Here is a 21,323-nt window from a genome sequence, read left to right as displayed (position 1 = left end):
TTTTATCAAATAATTAACAAAATGTTCTTTCAGCTCAGATACTGTTGCTAAAGTGCAACAGTAATGTTTTTGTCATATTTAAATATATTTAAATAGTGATAATACTTTAAGTGATAATGCAAAATGCTTCTCTAGTCATTACAATTCTTAATTTATGACTTTAGATTTTTACAAAGTACTTTGATTTCTCTTCTCTTTCAATTTTCCCTACAGCTCTGAAGATTCCATGTTTATTTACCCACATAGATTAGAATATTAGAAACCAAGTACGACGGAAGACAGTAAAATCTTTCACCAAGTTTTCAAAGGATCAGTCCAATTTTCTTAGAATAAGATTTTCCTTACGTAGTGGTTTTCTATAGCACCATTTCCTATAGCTTCTCATCTTTGTAGCTGTAAACAAAATGAATTTCCATGCATATATGAGTGGTCGAAATCAGTGCTTTCCAAATTTGGTGTACATATTGTGCAAGTAGAGATATCTTAGCCACAACTCTTGATTTAACTTTGAGTTCATTAGTTGGAGAAATAATCATGTTAACTATACAAATGATACAATCATTTATTCCTTCCTCTGCTATTCAAAAGCTCTTAATTGCCTAATAGTTTATCAAAACTGAATAGTAAAGGCATACTGTTTATTTAGTATTCCTTTGGAAAATTACAAAACATTTCAAATATAGAGGATTCAAAAGAATAGTACAAGATGACATCAGTTCTTTCGTTCTTCCTTTTCTTGAGAGATATTCCTTGTTAGTTATTTTAGCAAGGTTCTATGAAGGATACATGGGTTCTGGATTGAACGGAGTCCCCCCCAAAGAAGCTATATTGAAATCCTAACCCGCAGAATCTCAGAATGTGATCTGATTTGGGAATAGGATCTTTGCAAGTTTAACCAAGTTAAGATGAGGTCATTAGGGTGGGTCCTAACTTATTACGACTGGTGTCATTATAAAAAGGGGAATTTTGGACACAAAGACAAATGCACACAGAGGGCAGATGATGTAAAGACACACGGGGAGAGGGTCATGTGAAGACAGACGATTGGGGTGGTCCATCCACAGGCCAAGGAGCACCTGGGGCTACCAGCAGTGAGGAGAGAAGCATAGGACAATTCTTCTCTAGCACAGACTGAGAGAGCAGGGCCCTGCTGACATCCTGCCTTCAAACTTCTCGCCTCCAGCACTGTAAGACAGTAAAATTCTTTTTTTTTTTTTTTTAAGCCACTAAGGTTACAGCCTTTTGTTAAGGCAGCTTTAGGATGCTAATACAGTATTCTTAGGCAAAAGTGATTCTCTTCATTTGGACCATTCCCTACCCTAACTCTTGAAGGGTAAGTTAGGTAACCATCTTCTTAAATTTTCTCCCACGGCACTGAATACGTTGTTCAATTGTCCTCAGACTTCTATAATTGCCATCTGCTGGTTCATCAAATGCGTCCACCTGTGGATTGATTGTATTTTCTCCTGCTCACAGACTTTTGCTCCTTGAATCTGAGAGCTTGGGTTTTCCAGCAAGTCCGGGAAATTAATACTTCGCTGAGAAATTAACTCATGTAATGTTTATTCCCTCTTTCTCTCTATTTTCTGCTCCCGGAAATATTATAAGAGGCACGTGAGACCTTCTCCCAAATCACTTCACTTTTTCCATCTCTTTATCCCTTAGTGGTGCAGTCCAAGCAAGGTCTTAGCTTGCCATTAGCTCTCTCCTCAGAAGGTCTAATCTATATTATATACCTTTTGAGTTTTTCATTTCAACTACTATATATTTTCCATCATGGGAATTCTATTGCTAGATTAACAGGAAAAATATTTTTTTTAAGTTTATTCATTCGGAGAGAGAGAGAGAGTGGGAGAGAGAGGGAATCCTAAACAGGCTTCATGCTGTCAGCACTGAGCCCGACACAGGGCTCGAACTCATGAACCATCTCATCATGACGAGACTGAGCCAAAACTAAGCATTGGATGCTTAACCAACCGAGCCACTCAGGCACCAGGCACCCGGAACCCCTGGAGAAATAAAATTGTCAGCAGAGCCTAGAGAAAGAGGAGTTTCTTATTTCCCTATTGAGAGCAGATTTTTTTCTTGGTCTGGTCCTTTTCAGACTAGTCTTGAACATCCTTGATTTATGCAGGAGACTTTCAACACTCCATAGCTAATGGGCCCAAGGCCTTACCTCCTGAACGGTCACTGAAACCTAAAACTTTAGATACCCAAGATTGATACTCTCTTCTCCGCCCCATCCAAGGCAGCCATAACCTCGGATTACTCACTTCCCTCTCTGATTTTCAATTTCCTCTTCATTTCTGATGACCAAGGAAATCATTTTTCTCTCTTAGGTGTTTATCTGAGCATCTCAGAGCTATTTGCTCTTATCACACCTAGAATTTCCAGGTGTTCATAGAACCTAATCCGAAAACAAAACATGCCTTTGACTCCTGATTCTGGCAAAATGGTAGACTAAGATAATCTGCATATTTAACTTAGTTTATCACCCTGCCAAAACTGAAAGACAAAAGGCATATTTTTTTTTTCTTTGGCATATATCTTCTCAAAGACCCTAGCCTGTTTGTCGTCAATGACCACGATCCACAAAGAAGGAGATGTTTTCTATACGAAAGATTTCCAGGATAAGTGTCAAAGGACAAGCAGGTTCCAAATGTCTCCACCAAGGAATTATTCAAACTCTTCAAAGAAAACGAATCCACATTTAAAATCCATAATTTAGAGTATTCAAACATTTTACACGAGGGGACTGGAGCTCAGACTTGTCCGTTAACTCATCATTTTTGACCACCTCCGCTCTGTAAAAGGAGAAAATCAAGGTTAAGATGTAAGTTTATTTAAACAAAATCCGAGTGACGGTATCTGGAAGTCATATTTTGGGAGCTTGGGGGTGATACTGCCTTTGGGCTCTCCAATGTGTCCACTACCTCCCTCAGGAGACTTCTCCAACCCTTTGAGCAGCCTTTTCACCTTAACCTGCAAATATTTGCCTCCTGACACAGCCTGACGCCAAAAGGGAAGCCAGCTGTGATGTGTAACATTGTACCCTCATTCCAACATCCATTAACCGTGTAACCTTACAAGAGGGTAATGCAGGCCTTTCCTCAGCAGACTAGGTGCTTCTGTAATTTACCCTCCGGGGCAATGCCTTCTCAGTCCCTCCTTTCCGCGTGGGAAAAAGGGACCACTCCCGCCCAGAGTTAGCATTTGTAAGGTACCCTGCCCTCCCAAATGACCTTATGAAGCCAATTTCTCCTGTTCGTGGAGTTACAATAGAGACGACCCTGTCTTAGACTTCCATTTTATTGTATTGCTTTTTTGAAGACTATTGATTTATTTTGAGAGACAGAGAGAGTGACTAGGAGAAGGGGCAGAGAGCGAGGGAGAGAGAGAGAATCCCAAGCAGGCTCCGCACCGTCAGTGCGGAGCCCCTGATGCAGAGCTCTAACTCAAGAACCGTGAGATCACGACCTGAGCCGAAAGCAAGAGTCGGACACTTCACCGACTAAGCCACCCAGGAGCCCCTTAGACTTGCATTTTAAAAGTAGGGACAGGGGCGCCTGGGTGGCGCAGTCGGTTAAGCGTCCGACTTCAGCCAGGTCACGATCTCGCGCTCCGTGGGTTCGAGCCCCGCGTCAGGCTCTGGGCTGACGGCTCGGAGCCTGGAGCCTGTTTCCGATTCTGTGTCTCCCTCTCTCTCTGCCCCTCCCCCGTTCATGCTCTGTCTCTCTCTGTCCCAAAAATAAATAAACGTTGAAAAAAAAATTAAAAGTAGGGACAAAAATGTCTTAAGTGTCCCTATATCAGTTACATACACAATGCACATTTATGCATTCCCGTATGTGTATTCCTATTATTAAAAGTATTATATTTCTGGAAAACTTGCTGTTTTAACTGTCAGTCTCCCACACACTGCTAACAGAGCGACTGGCAGGCAGAATTATGTGGTTAGTGAAAAATTTGCTGTTATTGGGTAGAGCCCAGTGGAATGAACAGGACTTTGAGCAGCAGAATTTTTATTCTGAAATCAAACAGCCTCCGATGACTTCTCTTTCCTGTCAAGTTCTGGAGGTTTTGGTGCTTTTCTTGTGTTGGTTTTGTCCTGAACTGTGTACTTTTCTTATATACACTGAATGTGAAATAGCCTGGCGTATTTCTTTGGGGATCCAGGATTTTGTTAGGTGATACCAAGGGATGGATGTAATTCCGTGACATTTTGTCAGGCTGTTAAAGAGTAAATTTTCCTTGGCTGTGGCAGGAGGTAATTATTTTTGTTTGTTTGCTTCTGACACAGGGGAAGAAAATTTGGGGTTGTTACTTCCACGATTCCAAGATACTTTTTGTTCTTTTTGGCAGGAAGGGAAAAATGCATTTTACTACTGAAAGAAGGACCGGGCTCTGATTTCCCCTGCAGACGTGATGTACTTTTTAGCCCTGTGAATATTTTTTAAGTTTGTTTATTTATTGGGGGGAAGGGGGCAGAGGGAGGGGCAGAGAGAGAGAGAAAGAGAATCTCAGGCAGGCTCCCGAGTTGTCAGCACAGAGCCCGACACAGGGCTCGATCTCCCAACCCCGTGATCTTGACCTGAGCCGAAACCAAGAGTCGAACACTTAACTGACTGAGCCACCCAGAGACACCCCAACACTGTGAATGATCTTGCAACATGAATTGAAAGGGCGGGCCTATGCCGGCCGACTCCATCTTGTTCTGTGTCCTCCACCTTGAGTGACTATGTCCCCGACATGACCCCTTTTCCGGGAAAATCGCAGAAACCTCAGATCTCGCCTCCTCCCCTTGAGTAACCTCCCGCTCACCCGTTCAAACTTCCTGATCAAAACACGCCCAGCGACCTGCGTAACAGGACTCTGACCCTTCCGCAGCCAATCGGCCGAGGCCACGACCCTTCCCCAGTCAATCGGCTGCCCCTAGACCCCTATAAAACCTTTGTGCTTTTGAAACTCGCTCTCTCTCCCTGGTATCTCACCGCTGCGTCGGTGCAGGTAGGGGATTGAGCTCGAGCTAGCTCGAATAAAGGCTCTTTTGCTTTTGCATCGGACTCGGCTCCCTAGTGGTCTTTGGGGATCACGAATTCTGGGCATAACAGAATCACATAGTGGTTTTGCCCTTCTCCCTGAAGGCGTCCTTGGGGCACCCCTTCATCTTCTAGTCCCTCCTGGCATTTGAACTGTAGCACACTCTGTTAGGAACCCCCAACAGCGTGCATGGAATATTCCCAAAGCAAACACAGCAATATATATGTGGCTTCTGCACTCAGAGTTCATGCTTTGATGGTGGCAGACGGGGATGGGCATCTAAACCAATAATAACAATGATAAAAACGCTCGTATCTCCTTTTACCATAAAACAGTTCTTTTCATTATTTTTTAAAATTTTTTTTAAATGTCTATTTATTTTTGAGAGAGAGAGAGAGATAGAGCATGAGGAGGAGAGGGGCAGAGAGAGAGGGAGACACAGAATCTGAAACAGGCTCCAGGCTCTGAGCTGTCAGCACAGAGCCAGACGCAGGGCTCGAACCCACGAGCTGTGAGATCATGACCTGAGCCGAAGTCGGACACCCAACCGACAGAACCACCCAGGTGCCCCTACCAGAAAACAGTTCTTTTTCTTTTTTTAATATTTATTTATTTTTGAGACAAAGACAGAGCGTGAGTGGGGGAGGGGCAGAGAGAGAGGGAGACACAGAATCTAACAGGCTCCAGGCTCTGAGCTGTCAGCACAGAGCCCAACGCGGGGCTTGAACCCAAGAATTGTGAGATCATGACCTGAGCCGAAGTCAGACGCTGAATGGACTGAGCCACCCAGGCGCCCCATAAAACACTTCTTAATGAAGATGGCTCTAGAAAGCAAACTGAATAATATGTTTTGTAACCTATCTCCATGCCTTACATTTTCAGATACTTAATTAAAAGGCACAAAAAGAATGTACCTGCCGGTTAGGTGTTCATTGAACTCTTTTTTTTTTTAAAGAAAATAGCTAAATTTTGGGGCTCTGGGTAGCCCATTCGGTTAAACATCTGACTTCGGCTCAAGTCATGATCTCACAGTTCAAGGGTTCGAGTTCCGTGTCGGTCTCTGTGCTGACAGCTCTCAGCCGGGAGCCTGCTTCAGATTCTGTGTTTCTCTCTCTCTCTAACCCTCCCCCCACTCATGCTCTGTCTTTTAGGGACCCCTAGGTGGTTCAGTCAGTTGAGGGTCGGTCACGAGCTCAGGTCATGATCCCAGGGTCATAGGATCGAGCCCCACATCAGGCTCCTCGCTGATTGTGGACCTGCTTAAGATCCTCTAAATAAATATTAATATTAATTGTATAATATACTGAAATTTTGGGTAACACCACATTTCTGAAATTTCTCTGAGGTGATAGGTAGGAACCAAGACCTCAGCTCAAGGGTTAAATTATGCTTGCTGCTTTCTTAGAACACATCCTCAAAGTCTGGTTCCACAGAGACAGTGGGTTCCCCCAGGGAAAATGTCCTCTCCCTACCTACCCTAGACTAACTCCTCTCACAATTATCCCACATTTCTTCACAAAGCCTTTGGGATCAGTCATTAGAGGAAAAAACCGTTAACCGACATTGTTCTCAAGCAAAGGTTAGTTTGAAAGTTACTTGAAATATGAACATGTCATAGATATTCAAATGAAAGTCCACTGGGGAAACATTTATGGGCTCCACTATCAAAGAAACAGAATAATGATAGCAATAACAAAAGAAGCCTCTGAATTCTGTGTATTTCCCCAAGTATTATCTCCATCATTTCTCACGATGCATCTGAGAGGCACATATTTTTAACCTCATCTCACAGATGAGCCAACTGAGAGTTGACTCCCCAGTGAATGTGTTTCAGCGGGGATTCCTTTTCTCTCAGGAAGAATTCTTTCCCAGGAAGAGTTCCGGTCTCTTGTTTGAAAGAGACCTCTGGTGTTCTCACCACCATCAACACGGCCAATTCTCCAAATCCTATCTGAAGTAGACTGTGGATACACCTTGGGATGAAGCTGTGACTTTCACCAAATGTCTATTTAGTCTATTAGGCTCCCAGCGGTAAACAGGCTTTGTTTTCTTTGTTTTTGAAGCCCCATCAACTTCTTTTTTATTTTTAACGTTTATTTATTTTTGAGACAGAGAGAGACACAGCATGAACGGGGGAGGGTCAGAGAGAGGGAGACACAGAATCTGAAACAGGCTCCAAGCTCTGAGCTGTCAGCACAGAGCCCAACGCGGGGCTTGAACTCACGGACCGCGAGATCACGACCTGAGCCGAAGTCGGCCGCTTAACCTACTGAGCCACCCAGGCGCCCCAAAGCCCCATCAACTTCTAAACACAGAGGTCACCTGAGACTTTGCACACATTATTCAATGGCATGGCTTTTATGGATGCTATAGGTTTTCTATTCTATACTTTTTTTTTTTAAATTAACATTTATTTATTTTTAAGAGACAGAGACAGAGCACAAATGGGAAAGGGGCAGAGAGAGAAGGAGACACAGAATCTGAAGCAGACTCCAGGCTCTGGGCTGTCAGCACAGAGCCCAATGCGGGACTCGAACCCACCAGCAGTGAGATCATGACCTGAGCCAAAGTCAGACACTCAACCGACTGAGCCACCCAGGCGCCCATATGTTTTCTATTCTTAAAATTCACTACAGAGTTGTTGATCATTAAAAAGAAAAAAACAAAAGACAAAAACCAACCAACCAACCAACCAACACAAAAAAAACACTATCCTCAAGGGTCTTAGATATCTAGAAAGTAAAGGTGGCAAAAAAATGAAGGTTGATAATTCTCTTCTCAGAACAAGTAAATAATGACAGCCTACATGTGTAGTTTATAGACCTACCATACAGAATGGCTCATTTTTTACAGTCTCGCCTCTTATTCTAATTTTTTCAGTTGGTCAGAATAAATACAAGACATTATCTGCAGAGTATATTCATGTGAATAATGGATTACAACCCTTAATGAAATACCACATGCTAAAATTAATTAAAAGGATACCTTTTAGCACAAAACCTAAGGGGAAATGGAGAAAGAGAACACACTCCTATCTATTTTAGAGAGAAATTAGCTTTTCTCTTAAATATCACTCTGCGATACCTATATGGACCCTCAAGATGTGTGTTTTACTCTTTCAAATTAATAGTGTAAAAGGCAGTTCTGTATTTGTGGACAGTCTGTACTCATGCTCAACGTCCAATGTACCAGCATGTGGTAAGTGTCCCAGGACTAACCCACCCTCCTTTGTTATTATTATTATTATTATTTTATTTTGTTAACATTTATTCACCTTTGAGAGACAGAGAGAGACAGAACACAAGCACGGGAAGGGCAGAGAGAGAGACACAGAATCCGAAGCAGGCTCCAGGCTCCCAGCTGTCAGCACAGAGCCCGACAAGGGGCTCAAACCCACGAACCATGAGATCATGACCTGAGCTGAAGTCAGACACAACCTACTGAGCCCCCCAGATGCCCCTCCCCACCCTCCTTTCTTTTTTGTGTGTGGGCGGGGGGGGGGGAGGGCTAGAGTTTCATGGAACATGCCCCAGACGAGACTGAGCCTTCTCTCTGCTTCCAAAGGGAACTTGATGGTCTCCAGCCTGTTTCTCATCCCTGCATCCAGGGTCACTGGTTAACCTTACCCACCTTCTTCCTCCTTTACTCAGCACTGTCTTCTCTAGAACCCCTCCCTATATCCATAATATATTTTCTGAACAATCCTTCCAACTTCTCTTCTGGCCTCAAGCTTGGTTCTCACCTAAAATCAGCATCCCTGGCTGCTTACACGCTTATCCATGTACTACACGCCCAACAATGTACATCATTAATCACTCAGCATGTAAATCCTAAAAAGGAGGAGAACTAGACCAAGCATCCACCATATATGTGGTTGCTAAATAAAGACAGCATTTCCATTTTACACGGGACTTAGGGTGTCCCTTTATGGTCCACAACACATGCTTGGTGCACAGTGAGGGCTCGTTGGGTATTGGCTGAAGGAACGAATGAATGAATGCAACCCTTTCTGTTCACTCCGCAAAGTTGAATATCTCAAGCCACATGAGTAGAGACGAAAAGATGGATAGATAGGAAGAGTGAGGAAGCTACATAAAAAGGGACATGTGTGCAAAAAGGCCAGCTTACCACATAAAGGCTTTCGTGGAAATAGAGCCCCAGATCATAAAAATTTCCATCATGCCTCACTGGGTGTGTTCTGGTCTTCAGCTGCTCCGTTTGCTGCCACTGGAAGACACAGCCACCTGGTCGACCAAGCAGGGACACCCTGAGGCGGTAGGAGCCTCGGGGAGCCTTGTTCTTGAGGCCTCTTGCACATTTCATCCGTACTTGAAGATGCTGAGGCGCCTGGCCGCGCTCAACCTAAAGACAAGGCAGGTCTCCTGAAATACGCAGGAACTGGATGAAACCACACAATTAGCCACAATGCACTTCTTGGGGGTGGGGGGAAATAGACAATTATTTTCGCTCAACCTGTAATTGTCAGGTATTAGCAATGATAACAGAGGAGGACACACGATATATAATTAGGAGGTCAAAAGGCAAGCCTGCCAATTACGCCAGGGGAAAGGTTAGCCAATTTTTAAGCATGGTATGTTAATGATCTGTGACATCAGAAACCATTCATCTATTATAATAAGATAGAATTAACAGGATACCAACACTTCTGAAAACCACACATCGTGCCTCTTTGAGGTATCTGGGAGGGTGAGTATGGGCCGTGAGTTTCAAACTCAAGAGTTTGGAAGGCAAAAACCCTTACCTCTGACACTAATCACAGACCACAGGATGCCGTAGGAGAGGAAAATACTTTTTTCTCTACCCCTCCAGGTCTTTGCTGGACTGAAAATTAAGTTTACGTGAACAGATGAACTGGAGAAAGAAGCCAACGTTTTTTGACACGCACAAGGAGGCCCAATAATGAAAATGAGACATAAAGAAATGACCAAGGAAAGCAGTTTTTAGACATGTTAGGAAGAAACAAAATAATGTTGCGAGAAAGAAACAGGATAAAGAAAACGGGTGTTTAAGAGGTTTAATTAGGAAGTAATTCCAAGCAAAATCTGGGCTGAGATTGTAGATCAGTAAAAAAATAAAATAAAATAACAAGCTTTCTACAGCGTTCTTCGCTTGAAAGTTCCAATCTCTGGTGATAAGGATGTCTTTTCACTTCTTAGTAAAGGGTGGGTACCTTTCATATGGGAGATTTATTTCCTATTTTCAGGGGAACGGAGGAGGATCTGAGTGGTCTTGCACTGGCTGTCTCTCACGTAGCTTCAATTCAAAATAGTCTGTGTGCCCTTGTGGTACATTTGGGGCAGCCTGCCCTTGGTCCCTATACCACCTTGATGAGTCAAGTCCAAAGTAGGTCAGACAAACCCTTCACCTGATAAATACTTTTATTCAGTTTAAGCATGAGGTCAACTTACCCCATGGGCTTCCAAGGAGAGAAAAAAAACAACGTAAAGGACGGAGTAGCATTTGTGTGTGCTTTAACCTAAAACTTAGCATACATTGTATGTAACTAAAGAACAGGAGTCAAGAATATTTTATGGGGCATTTGAACTTCATTGCTTACCTTCCACTCACAGGAATAGGCCATTTTCATTTTTAGGAATAGGCCATTTTCATTTTTAACAATGAAAGGGCGGGCCTACGCCAGCCGACTCTGTCTTGTTCTGTGTCCTTCACCTTGACCACACCTCCTCCCCTTGAGTAACTCCCCCCTCACCTGCCTAACAGGACTCGGACCCTTCCCCAGGACCCTTCCCCAGCCAATCAGCTGAGGCCATAGCCATTACCTCACCAACTGCCCCCAGGCCCCAATAAAACCTTTGTCCTTTTGAAACTCGCTCTCTTTCCCCGGTATCTCACCGCTGCGTCGGTGCAGGCAGGGGACTGAGCTCGAGCTACTCGAATAAAGGCTCTTTGCTTTTGCATCGGACTCGGCTCCCTAGTGGTCTTTGGGGATCACGAATTCTGGGCATAACAACAAGTGCTGGAAAGTTTATCCAAATGGATAAGACTTTTTTAATGGACTTGTTTCAGATTAAACAAAAATTAACCTGGGATTATTAATAACTCAAATGTCATTAAGTCATGTTTTCTATACTCACAAGTCCCAAATAGTCTTTGGAATCATTTGACCTCAAAGAATTCTATATTACATTGTGCTTTAAGCAAAAAATAATGCCGTTCTTCGAAGCAGTTTACTGTATTCTCTTGGCTCCTGGAGTTAGTAGCTACCCATTAATCTGCAGCCAACGGTTAAGTACCTTTTAATCCTGCCTAGACTTTATTTTGTGAGCGATAATATATATTTCCATATAGATAGTATGCTTCTGGAATCAAATCACAGCTAAATAAACAGTGGAAGTTGCTAAACTTCTTTTGTTTTCTCACAGAAGTCATACTTAAAAACCAATCAGAATAACAATTATTTTTGGCTTAATTAGAAAATCTTAATTAACAATAAAGACTTAACCTTAATATGTTGGCTTCCAAAAATATTTTTTTTAAAAAAATTAACGCCATGTGAATAAATAAGACAAGCTCTTTAAACCTCAAGGCAGGATTACTGATGCAGGCAGACCGAGTTATTAAACACATTCTAAATTAAACGCCTCTATGAATTTTATACTGAAATATATTGTGATAGTTTTGCATGCCAAATGTGACATTTTGTATTTTAGATCCATCTTCTGTAGTAATTTTGGAAATGTCATACAAACAAAGATTTTGTCATTTACCAATGGAATTACTATGCATGGCCGCTTAGTCATTTCTTTGCTGGCTCTTGTGGTTGTTTCAAGTCAGCAAGCCATAAAAAATCTTTATCTCTCTGAAACACAGCAATTTGGAAGATAATCGAATGGTGACTAGGGGGCAGAAATGCCAGTCTGAGGAATTATACCACAATCTCTCTTGCATTTACAACCTTCCTCAAAGCGAGTGTCAGATGAGTAGGGACAGAAGACAGAAGATTCATCAAATCTCAAACCTGTCTCATTTGCATGGAGACAGTCCCGCCTCATTGTCTAGTGGGAACCCAGCCTGGCACTGTGCACACCATTCTTGAGGAATTCCCAATGCTTTACAGTCGAGAATTTTAGCCCTTCTATTTGAGTGTAGAATTCTCCTCAAAGATATTTACCAAGACCTGTTGAAACTCTGTTTCTCTAGAGGGTCCCAGCAGGAGGAAAAGCCAACCAGGACAGCGAGCCAAGAACCTTTGATCTCATCATTTCACATTTTTGCATCCGAGAAAAAGTCAGTCATGAGAGTCTCACCTTCCAGCAAGGTCCTGCTGCTGCTGCCTTTGATTCGTGAGTTACGTCTGTGAGAGTACAGAGCTCGGCCGGCCTGTTTTCTTTCCAGACATCTCGATGTGCAATTAATGGTTGACTTGGCACTCTGCAGCGGGTACAAGAGGAGGAGAAATAAAAGGAAGAGAAATTGACAATGGGGATAATGAAAAGGTTTGCCTTTGGAACCACAACACAATTTGATGTTTTCCTCAAACATTGTGTCAGATTAACTGAGAATTAGATAAATACCACACAACTACCGTTGATTAAAGTTGGGGAGATGAGTAGCTTTTGAAATGTGATCTCTATAAAATTCAAGACTCCCTGTAGTCAATACCGATCTCCCAGTAATTAAAATGTGGCTCGTTTCAGAAATTACCGAAGATCAAATATTTGGTAAAACATTTTGCCACTTAATTTTCAGCCCCCCACTCCTTCAGTCTTATAAACTGATGAAGAAACTTGGAAATAGAGGAATCGTTCAAATAGCTGAATAGCTGATATGACATAAACTTTTTATTTTTGTAATGCAATGGCCAGAAATCAAGATCTATTTCTACCTTCAAAAATGTTCCCCAGGCTTTTTTTTTTCCTCCTGTTAACATTTACTGCCTTTATTTGAGGTTCTTTTTTATGACTCACTTATTTATTTATTTATGCATTCATTCATTTATTCATTCATTCATTCATTTATTTATTTAATTTTGATTTTCTAACATTTGCCTGCGTTCCCAAATTCATTTGAATTAAGAAGGATCTTGTATTTCATTTCTCCTAACTTAAGCTTAATTCCATCAGCAGAGCCATCTGTGACAATGACTGTACCCCCACCAGAGGAATGGCCTTTTTGGATCTCACAGCTGATTTAGTTTCTTGTGATAGAAATGATTTCCCTTAATTTGGTTAGAGCTCCATTGACACAAGGGTTCATTAGGACACCATTTGCTGGCAATTCAATTTCAAATTAAATACACTTTGTTGTAAATTTTATTACTTTTAAACTACTGTATCTATTGTCTTTAATGGCCCTATTATACAGTTATGAAGGTAAACAGATTTCATTAGTAAACATCAAACATGATGTGTTAGCCACAGTGAGATGGTTTCCTCAGTTTCTTTCTTTGTTCTTTTGATAAGCATTGTAAGGCACTCATGAAATATCTTAAAAACTTAATCTAAATAATTAGATGCTGAATTCATGATTATCATCCTAAAGGTGGGGGGAAGGTCCTTAGTTACAATCCTAGTTCTTTGTAATTAAAGGTTTCCTAAGAATACCTCCCTTAGTTAAAAAGAAACACAATGCACATCAAAAGGTTAATACACAGTTTTAACACCTTATCAGGTACGGAGAGGTAAATCTAGAGATTGGTGTCCCCTTGGAGTGAGTAGTCAGACCCTAGACCAGGAACCAGACCAGACATGAGCTCATTTTGAATTAGGTCCTGTGGCATATTATTACTCTCTGTTTCCCCTCATATACAATACTTATTACTTTTGTGATTATAGAAATATATGCTTATGTTTGCACATTATGCAAAATTTAATTGTATAAAAAGCCCCACAACAGTCATCCATTAGTCCACGACCCTGATATAAACACTGATGAAATATTGAGGTCCGTTCCTCATAGCCAGGTAGCAAAATATACCTTTTTATGCTTTACAAAATAAGACTGATGATGTAAATACTATTTTGTAACCCATATTTACCACTTTGTACATTATAGGCATTTTCCATGTGACTCTATTTTTTTCCCCGTGGCATAATCTCTTATTGTTGGATATTTAGGTTTGTTCCAACTCTCACTATTGTAAATGAGTCTGTAAATAACTCCCTTGCGTATAATGTCCTGCAGACATCCCTGGCCATTTTCCTGGTCTGAAGTCCTAACACAGAAAAGTCGGGCGCTGGGAACATGCTACCCTACTTCCGTGATACCACCTTGAGCACTGAATGACATCTCAGCAAAATACAATCTTGCCTGCTTGGCATGTTCCCTGAGACACTGAATTGTCTTCACAGAGAGACAGGCCCCACTCCAGCTGATACCTTATTTTCTCTGCTAGTCAGATTAGAAATTAAGTAAAATTACAATGAGCAAACCGCATTGATATATACAACAGGATTTCTCAACCTCTGCACTATTGACATTTTGAACCCCATAATCCTTTGTTTAGAGGCTGGCCTGTGCATTGTAGAATGTTTAGCAAGATCCCTGGCCCCCGACCACCAGATGCCATTAACAGACCCTTCCCTAGTCCCAGTCATGATAATAATAATAAAAAAAAATGTCTCCAGGGGCGCCTGGGTGGCTCAATCGGTTGAGCGTCCAACTTCAGCTCAGGTCATGATCTCACAGTCCGTGAGTTCGAGCCCGGCGTTGGGCTCTGTGCTGACAGCTCAGAGCATGGAGCCTGCTTTGGATTCTATGTCTCCCTCTCTCTCTGCCCCTCCCCTGCTCATGCTCTGTCTCTCTCTGTCTCAAAAATAAATAAAAACATTTTTTTTTTAAGTCTCCGGACATTGCCAAATGTCTCTTGAGGCCAAAACTGATCCATGTTGAGAACCCCTGATATACAGTATTAACTAACACTTATGGGATGCCTACCATGTTCAAGGTACTCTTTTGAAAACATTATATCTATTATTTCATTTAACCCCTCAGATAATCCAATGAGGTATTATTATTTCTACTTCACTGATGAACCGATGCTGGGGAATGTTGACCATCTTATTTGAGGTCACATGGTCATAAGGCATAAAAGCCTGAGATTCAAAGGGAGACCATCTACCTTGAGAGCCCCTCTGAACCCACACCCACCACTACTGCACTTCCTCTCCTGGCACAGAGAAACAGCAGGTGCCACAGCCTGATCTTGGAAGCTCCTACACTGGACGAAGAATTTAGATACTTCCTGAGAGGTAAGTAAGGGGTGGTTCCAAGCTATACTTCCATTACTATGATGGCCCCATCCCCAACAGTCATATAGGAATGGAAGGGCACAGATAAATCTCAAGAGGAACGGAGGTCATGTCTCCCACAAACTGATCCTTAAGGTGAATCAAACTTGGGCTGCTTGGTACCTATAACTGCCCCATATTTAACCTAGAGTGAAACAAACAAAATAAAATAAAATGCATTCAATCCACCATGAAGGAACATACTTGTCAAATGTTTTGTTGGTGTTTAAACATGACATAGGAATGTACTGACTGAGTCCTTCCCCTCCACATTTCAGGTCCTGCATGGAAGAAAAAAGAAATGAAATATAATCGGTCAAAAAAACACTTGAAGCATTATATGTAGAAGTTGGTTTTTCTAAGACCTGGATATGCTACTATAAGGGTTGAGGTTCCAGGAGACAAATGAGAACATGGGACTTACACCTTTTGCAGCCACCTTTTATAGACTATGACTTTCCTAACTCTGCTTAGTTACTTTTGGCCAGGAAGGTGGAGAGAATTATAAAAACATTTTAAAAGGAGGAGAAATAATTGAGAGATGCAAAGGCAGCTTTTTTTAATGTTTATTTATTTTTGAGAGAGACAGTGCAAATGGGAGAAGGGCAGAGAGAGAGGGAGACACAGAATGTGAAGCAGGCTCTAGGTTCTGAGCCATCAGAACAGAGCCCGATGCAGGGAATGAACTCACGAACTGTAAGATCGTGAACTGAGCTGAAGTCAGACGATTAACCAACTGAGCCACCCACGTGCCCTGAAAAACCAGCTTTCTTTGTCTCTGCTTCTCTCTCTCTCTCTCTCTCTCTCTCTCTCTCTCTCTCTCACACACACACACGCACACACACACGTGCCTGCATACACACCACACAATGGTACGGTTTAACAAAATGTAAATGGACATATGGCTGAATGTGTAGGATGCTAGAGATGTTAATAATAATTGTGATCGTGTAATTTATCATCCAATCCAGAACACTTGGGTAGTCAATGAGGAAACAATTATTCTAGGACAAACAGGCATAACTCAGGATTGCGCCATGCAAAATATAACACGCAGCAATCCTTCTAAGAATACTGATCCAGATGTTCTGAAAGGGTATCATATGGACAAATATCAACATATTTAGTGAAAGTGAATGATGAGGAAATGAAAGAGGGAGAAAGATCTCAGAATGGAAGCTGCTGTCCTTTGTAACCTAACCTTGGAAATGACAGAGCAGCACTTCTGCTACAGCCTATTGGCCACACAGATGAATCCTGATACCGTGCGGGATGGAACTATGAAAAGGTGCTAAGAGGAGGCCAGGATCCTGAGTCCCCAACAATGATGAAATCCAAACAAGCAAATGTTGGCAGTTCCTTGATTAAGTCTCAAGGTTGGAATGCTTCTCTATGGCTCTCAGCTCTGTCCTCTAGATGCCTGGTTCCACTCTTTGGATCTTCCCTGCTTTTTTTTTAATGAAAGGTAACCCACGTTTGCAGCTACATAGTGTTCTCAACCTGTTTTCTGCCAATAGAATTTGGGAGTCCAAAGACATCTTTATTTTGTTCTCTCTCAGTCTCTTTCTTTTTTAAAAATGTTTATTTATTTTTTTGGGGGGGTGGCACACAAGCTGGAGAGGGGCACAGAGAAAGGAACAGAAGATCCAAAGCAGGCTCTGTACTGACAGCAGAGAGCCCGACGCAGGGCTCGAACTCACAAACCATGAGATCATGACCTGAGCTGAAGTCAGACACTTAACTGACTGAGCCACCCAGGTGCCCCTCTCTCGGTCTCTTTCAATCCAAGCAGGTGCTTTGTCTGTTTATCTAATTCCATTTAAAACTGTGTAGGTCTTCAGTGAATCTTGGTGGAGTCCAACTTGGTTAGACAAAAACCATACCCACAAATCTCTTCAAGAGAAGACCTTCCCTACCACACGTTTCCACTGAAAGGATGCCATGTCATATATTGTGATTCTAGTAAGTAAATCTTCTAGTAAGTAAATCTTCTCAAGTTTATCACATAGTAATTAGAAGGAGTTTCATAATAGCAATGCTAATGTGCATTTATTGAGCATTGATACTCATTGTACTAGGCCCTGTACTTTGCTCAGCTTCTTATTCTACAGATATTTATTATGGTTTTGCTTTATGCCAGACACTGTGCTAGAAGCCAGAAATACAGTGGTATACAAATATATACATTATACTTGACATTATAAAACCACCTTTCTACTGGACATGATAAATAAAACAAACTCGAGAAATGAATAGAACAATGGCAAGTATGATAAGAATGGAAAATGCAGAGAAGAACCCAAAGAATAGTATAGAGAAGAATTTTAAGGGACAAGTTTGTGGGGGAAGGTTAGGAAAGACGGAAATTTTTTTTAATGAGACTAGTAAAAAAATTGTTTAGCCATGCAAAGAGCAAAAGAAATTAATTGTTCCAGGCAGAAAGAACAGCATGTACAAAGGTCCTGAGGTAGGACATAGTTTTATAGAAAGGAAAGGAAAGGAAAGGAAAGGAAAGGAAAGGAAAGGAAAGGAAAGAAAGAAGTTTGGCTGTGACCTAAGTATAGCCCCAGAGGAGAATACTGGGAACTTGGGTTAGAAATATAAATAGGAGCCAGACCTTGCTGAACATGCAGGTGATGTTAACCAATCTACATATTATATGCAACTAGGAAGCCATTAGAAGGTTTAAGTAAATATCTGTAGGCATTACGTCGTTTGATTCTTGCAACAGCCCTATAATGCATGCACTCTGAGCATCATACTTATTTTGCAGATGGGTAAACTGAGGCTCAGAGACCTTGAGGTTCGGGTACCCGGTGGAGACTGGAGACAGCTCTCTGTGGTTCCAGAGCTCAGTCTTTTTTTCTTTTTTAAATGTTTATTTAGTTTTGAGAGAGAGTGCGAGTGGGGGAGGGGCAGAGAGAGAGGGAGACACAGAGTCCAAAGCAGGCTCCAGGCTCCACACTGGCAGCACAGAGCCCCACACGGGCTCCAACCCGGGAACCGTGAGATCATGACCTGAGCCCGAGTAAGTCGTTTAACTGACAGAGCCACCCAGGCGCCCCAACAAAGACCCATCTTAATCCACGTAATTGGCCCTGCACAGAGTCACGTTGCCTTTTTAGATGCTACATGCACAGGGTGACAGTTTTTTCACTCACTTCACTCCATATAGTTTCTATTATTAGCCCATGATCAAATCAACATCCTTGTGCCAACAATTAAGGCTTGCATCGATGGATGTGTATGGTCCTTTGGAAAGGCGTGCAGAGAGCTAAACAGTAAAACTTTATTAAAACTTAGGAAATTTTCCTTTGCACCAACCATTTTCCAAAAAAGACCAAACAGGGCAAGCATAGTTTGCAAAGATGATGAATTCCCTCACGGAGCCAACTATTTTCAAATCCTCTCAAGGACTCCGGAAGCACGGACGATTTATTAACGGTGAGCTAATTAAAAGGTATCACTTCATTAAGGAAGACTTTACCCCCAACTTTATTATGTAACAATTATTTCTTGCCGCTTTAGTCATATACTTGCTTTTAGAGAAAAATAATTCGTGTGTGTGTGTGTGTGTGTGTGTGTGTGTAGAATTTGTTTCAAAATATTTTGCCACCCAGACTGTCCACCATATCCTATTAGTCTGAACAAGGGATGGTTTGTTATAATTGGGGATTACACAGGGAACAGTTTGGCAAGAATTACTAAAGAATAATAGGCAATAATGCCTTGGAAAACTTGGGGTGCCTGGGTGGCTCAGTCAGGTAAGCGTCCGACTTTGGCTCAGGTCATGATCTCACAGTTTGTGAGTTCCAGCCCTGCGTCGGGCCCTGTGCTGACAGCTTAGAGCCTGGAGCCTGCTTCGGATTCTGTGTCTCCCTCTCTTCTCTGCCCCTCCCCCATTCATGCTCTGTCTCTCTCTGTCTCAAAAATAAATAAAACATTTTTAAAAATTTAAGAAAAATAATACCTTAGAAAACTTAAATAGCTTAATCTTGCCAGATGAAACTCATAATAACATTTAAGTACTTTAAACTCTGTATCATGTTTCTCAAATATCAGAGTGAAGAGTGAGGATACACTATGGTTAACAAAACAAACAAACAAACAAAAAACTCCCGGAAGCCTTTCTCCAAATACAGAGCATCCTTGAGGAGCTTGACACACTGTGATATGGACTATCTACTCCATTTTGGCTACAAGAATTACGCCTTTTTAACTTTTACATCTGCCACTTAAAAAGACAGAAAACATAAAAATCTCCAAAAAGAAACAAAATAAGAAAAAAAATCTGTGGTCATGTACAACATGTACAAATATAGAAGTGAAGGTCATGTACAACATTTGATCAAGAAACAATGAAAGTTGTCTTTGTCTTCCCATTCTTCACATCTTCTACTTAAAGCTCTTGGGAGTCAGATCCCAGACCCTTATAAGAATGGATTTTCTAGGGGCGCCTGGGTGGCTCAGTCGGTTAAGCATCCGACTTCGGCTCAGGTCATGATCTCACGGTTTGCGAGTTCGAGCCCCAAGTCAGGCTCTGCGCTGACAGCTCGGATCCTGGGGCCTGTTTCGGATTCTGTGTCTCCCTCTCTCTCTGCCCCTCCCCTGCTCACGCTCTGTCTCCATCTGTCTCAAAAATAAATAAAACATTTAAAAAAATATAAAAAAGAATTGGTTTTCTATTAATATGTAGGGGAATATAAAAATTTTGGAGACATGAGTTGAGAAAGAAAGAACATTTAAATTTAAATTTCTAAGAAACATAAAATCAAATATGCAAGAAGTATTTGGTATGATCCAGAGTAAGGAAGATACTGAGAAGTAGCTGAGGAATAATGCATCACTTTACAAACTCGTGAAAACTTTCCTAACATACCAATTTCTTAAATTTATTTAATTTTCAAAGTATTTGTAATAACTGCCTTATTGAGATGTATTTTAGAGTCGTGAGGGAAAAATGGTTCTGATGTTAAATATAAAATCATGCCTTCCTTTGAAAACTAAAATAATAAATAAAATCATGCCTTTGGCTTTTCAAGTAGAGGAAAGTGTCTACCAATGACCTAATACCGTGAAAACTGTTTCTACATGTACCCTGTCATTTAGAAGAAGCTATTCAAGATAACAAAATAATTGCAGTTGGTCAAAGCAAGTTCTATTTATGGAAGAATTACGGCTAACAAATTTAGACAAAATGGTAGAATATAAAGCCATCATCTTGCAATTCTTAATGAATTATTTCTGGCAAGGATTATCAATTGACATAAAGCCGTCAAAAGTGACTAGTTGATGAGGAAGTGAATACTGTTTGATACCCAAGTAATCACACAGACTTTTTAATTTCAAAGGGAAAATCACAGATGAGTCACGATACCATCACCATAAACCAACAACCAATTTTAGCATCAAAAATGAAGCAATCAATGACCAGATATTATTCATCTCTAGATATATCAAAATACGGACTTCACCGTATTGTCTCTGATGTACTCCAGTCAGATATTCATCTTGCACTCGACCAGCACTTTTAGAACAACTTCCATAATATTGGAATATCTGTCAGCTCAGAGCCTGGAGCCTGCTTCCGATTCTGTGTCTCCCTCTCTCTCCACCCCTCCCCTGCTCGCACTCTGTCTCTCTCTCTCTCAGAAATAAATAAACATAAATGTTAAATATATATATATATTTAAAATATATATAAATATATAATATATATATTTATATATAAATATATAATATATATAAATATATATAAAAATATATATGTGTATATATGTATATATATACACACATATATATATATACATATATACACACATATATATATGTATATACACATATATATAAATATATGTGTATTTAAAGCATCATCCCCCAAATAATCCCATCATCTGCATAAATCTCCAAAATTTTGTTGGAAATTGTGGCAGTACAGTAAGAATTGGGACTCGACAAAAACTTGTCATTAAAAAAATCACATCTTTTTAAAAATTTTTTTAATGTTTATTC

The 21,323-nt window shown here is 41.1% G+C and overlaps 1 protein-coding gene across 1 annotated transcript in view; it reads right to left on the bottom strand.

Moving 5' to 3' along the window:
* LOC121020450 (uncharacterized) overlaps positions 1-21,323 on the bottom strand; it is a 328,749-nt gene that overhangs the window by 136,723 nt on the left and 170,703 nt on the right. The window contains exons 11-13 of the mRNA XM_040460498.1: positions 15,516-15,592; positions 12,330-12,453; positions 9,169-9,402 (exon numbers count right to left, since the gene is read on the bottom strand). Coding sequence (XP_040316432.1) covers positions 9,169-9,402; positions 12,330-12,453; positions 15,516-15,592 — 435 coding nt within the window. The remainder of the gene's footprint in view (positions 1-9,168; positions 9,403-12,329; positions 12,454-15,515; positions 15,593-21,323) is intronic.

Source organism: Herpailurus yagouaroundi, unplaced genomic scaffold, assembly GCF_014898765.1.
Source record: "Herpailurus yagouaroundi ecotype Mexico unplaced genomic scaffold, PumYag 250, whole genome shotgun sequence".
Taxonomy (NCBI): domain Eukaryota; kingdom Metazoa; phylum Chordata; class Mammalia; order Carnivora; family Felidae; genus Herpailurus; species Herpailurus yagouaroundi.
This window is presented reverse-complemented; position numbering and strand designations above follow the sequence as displayed.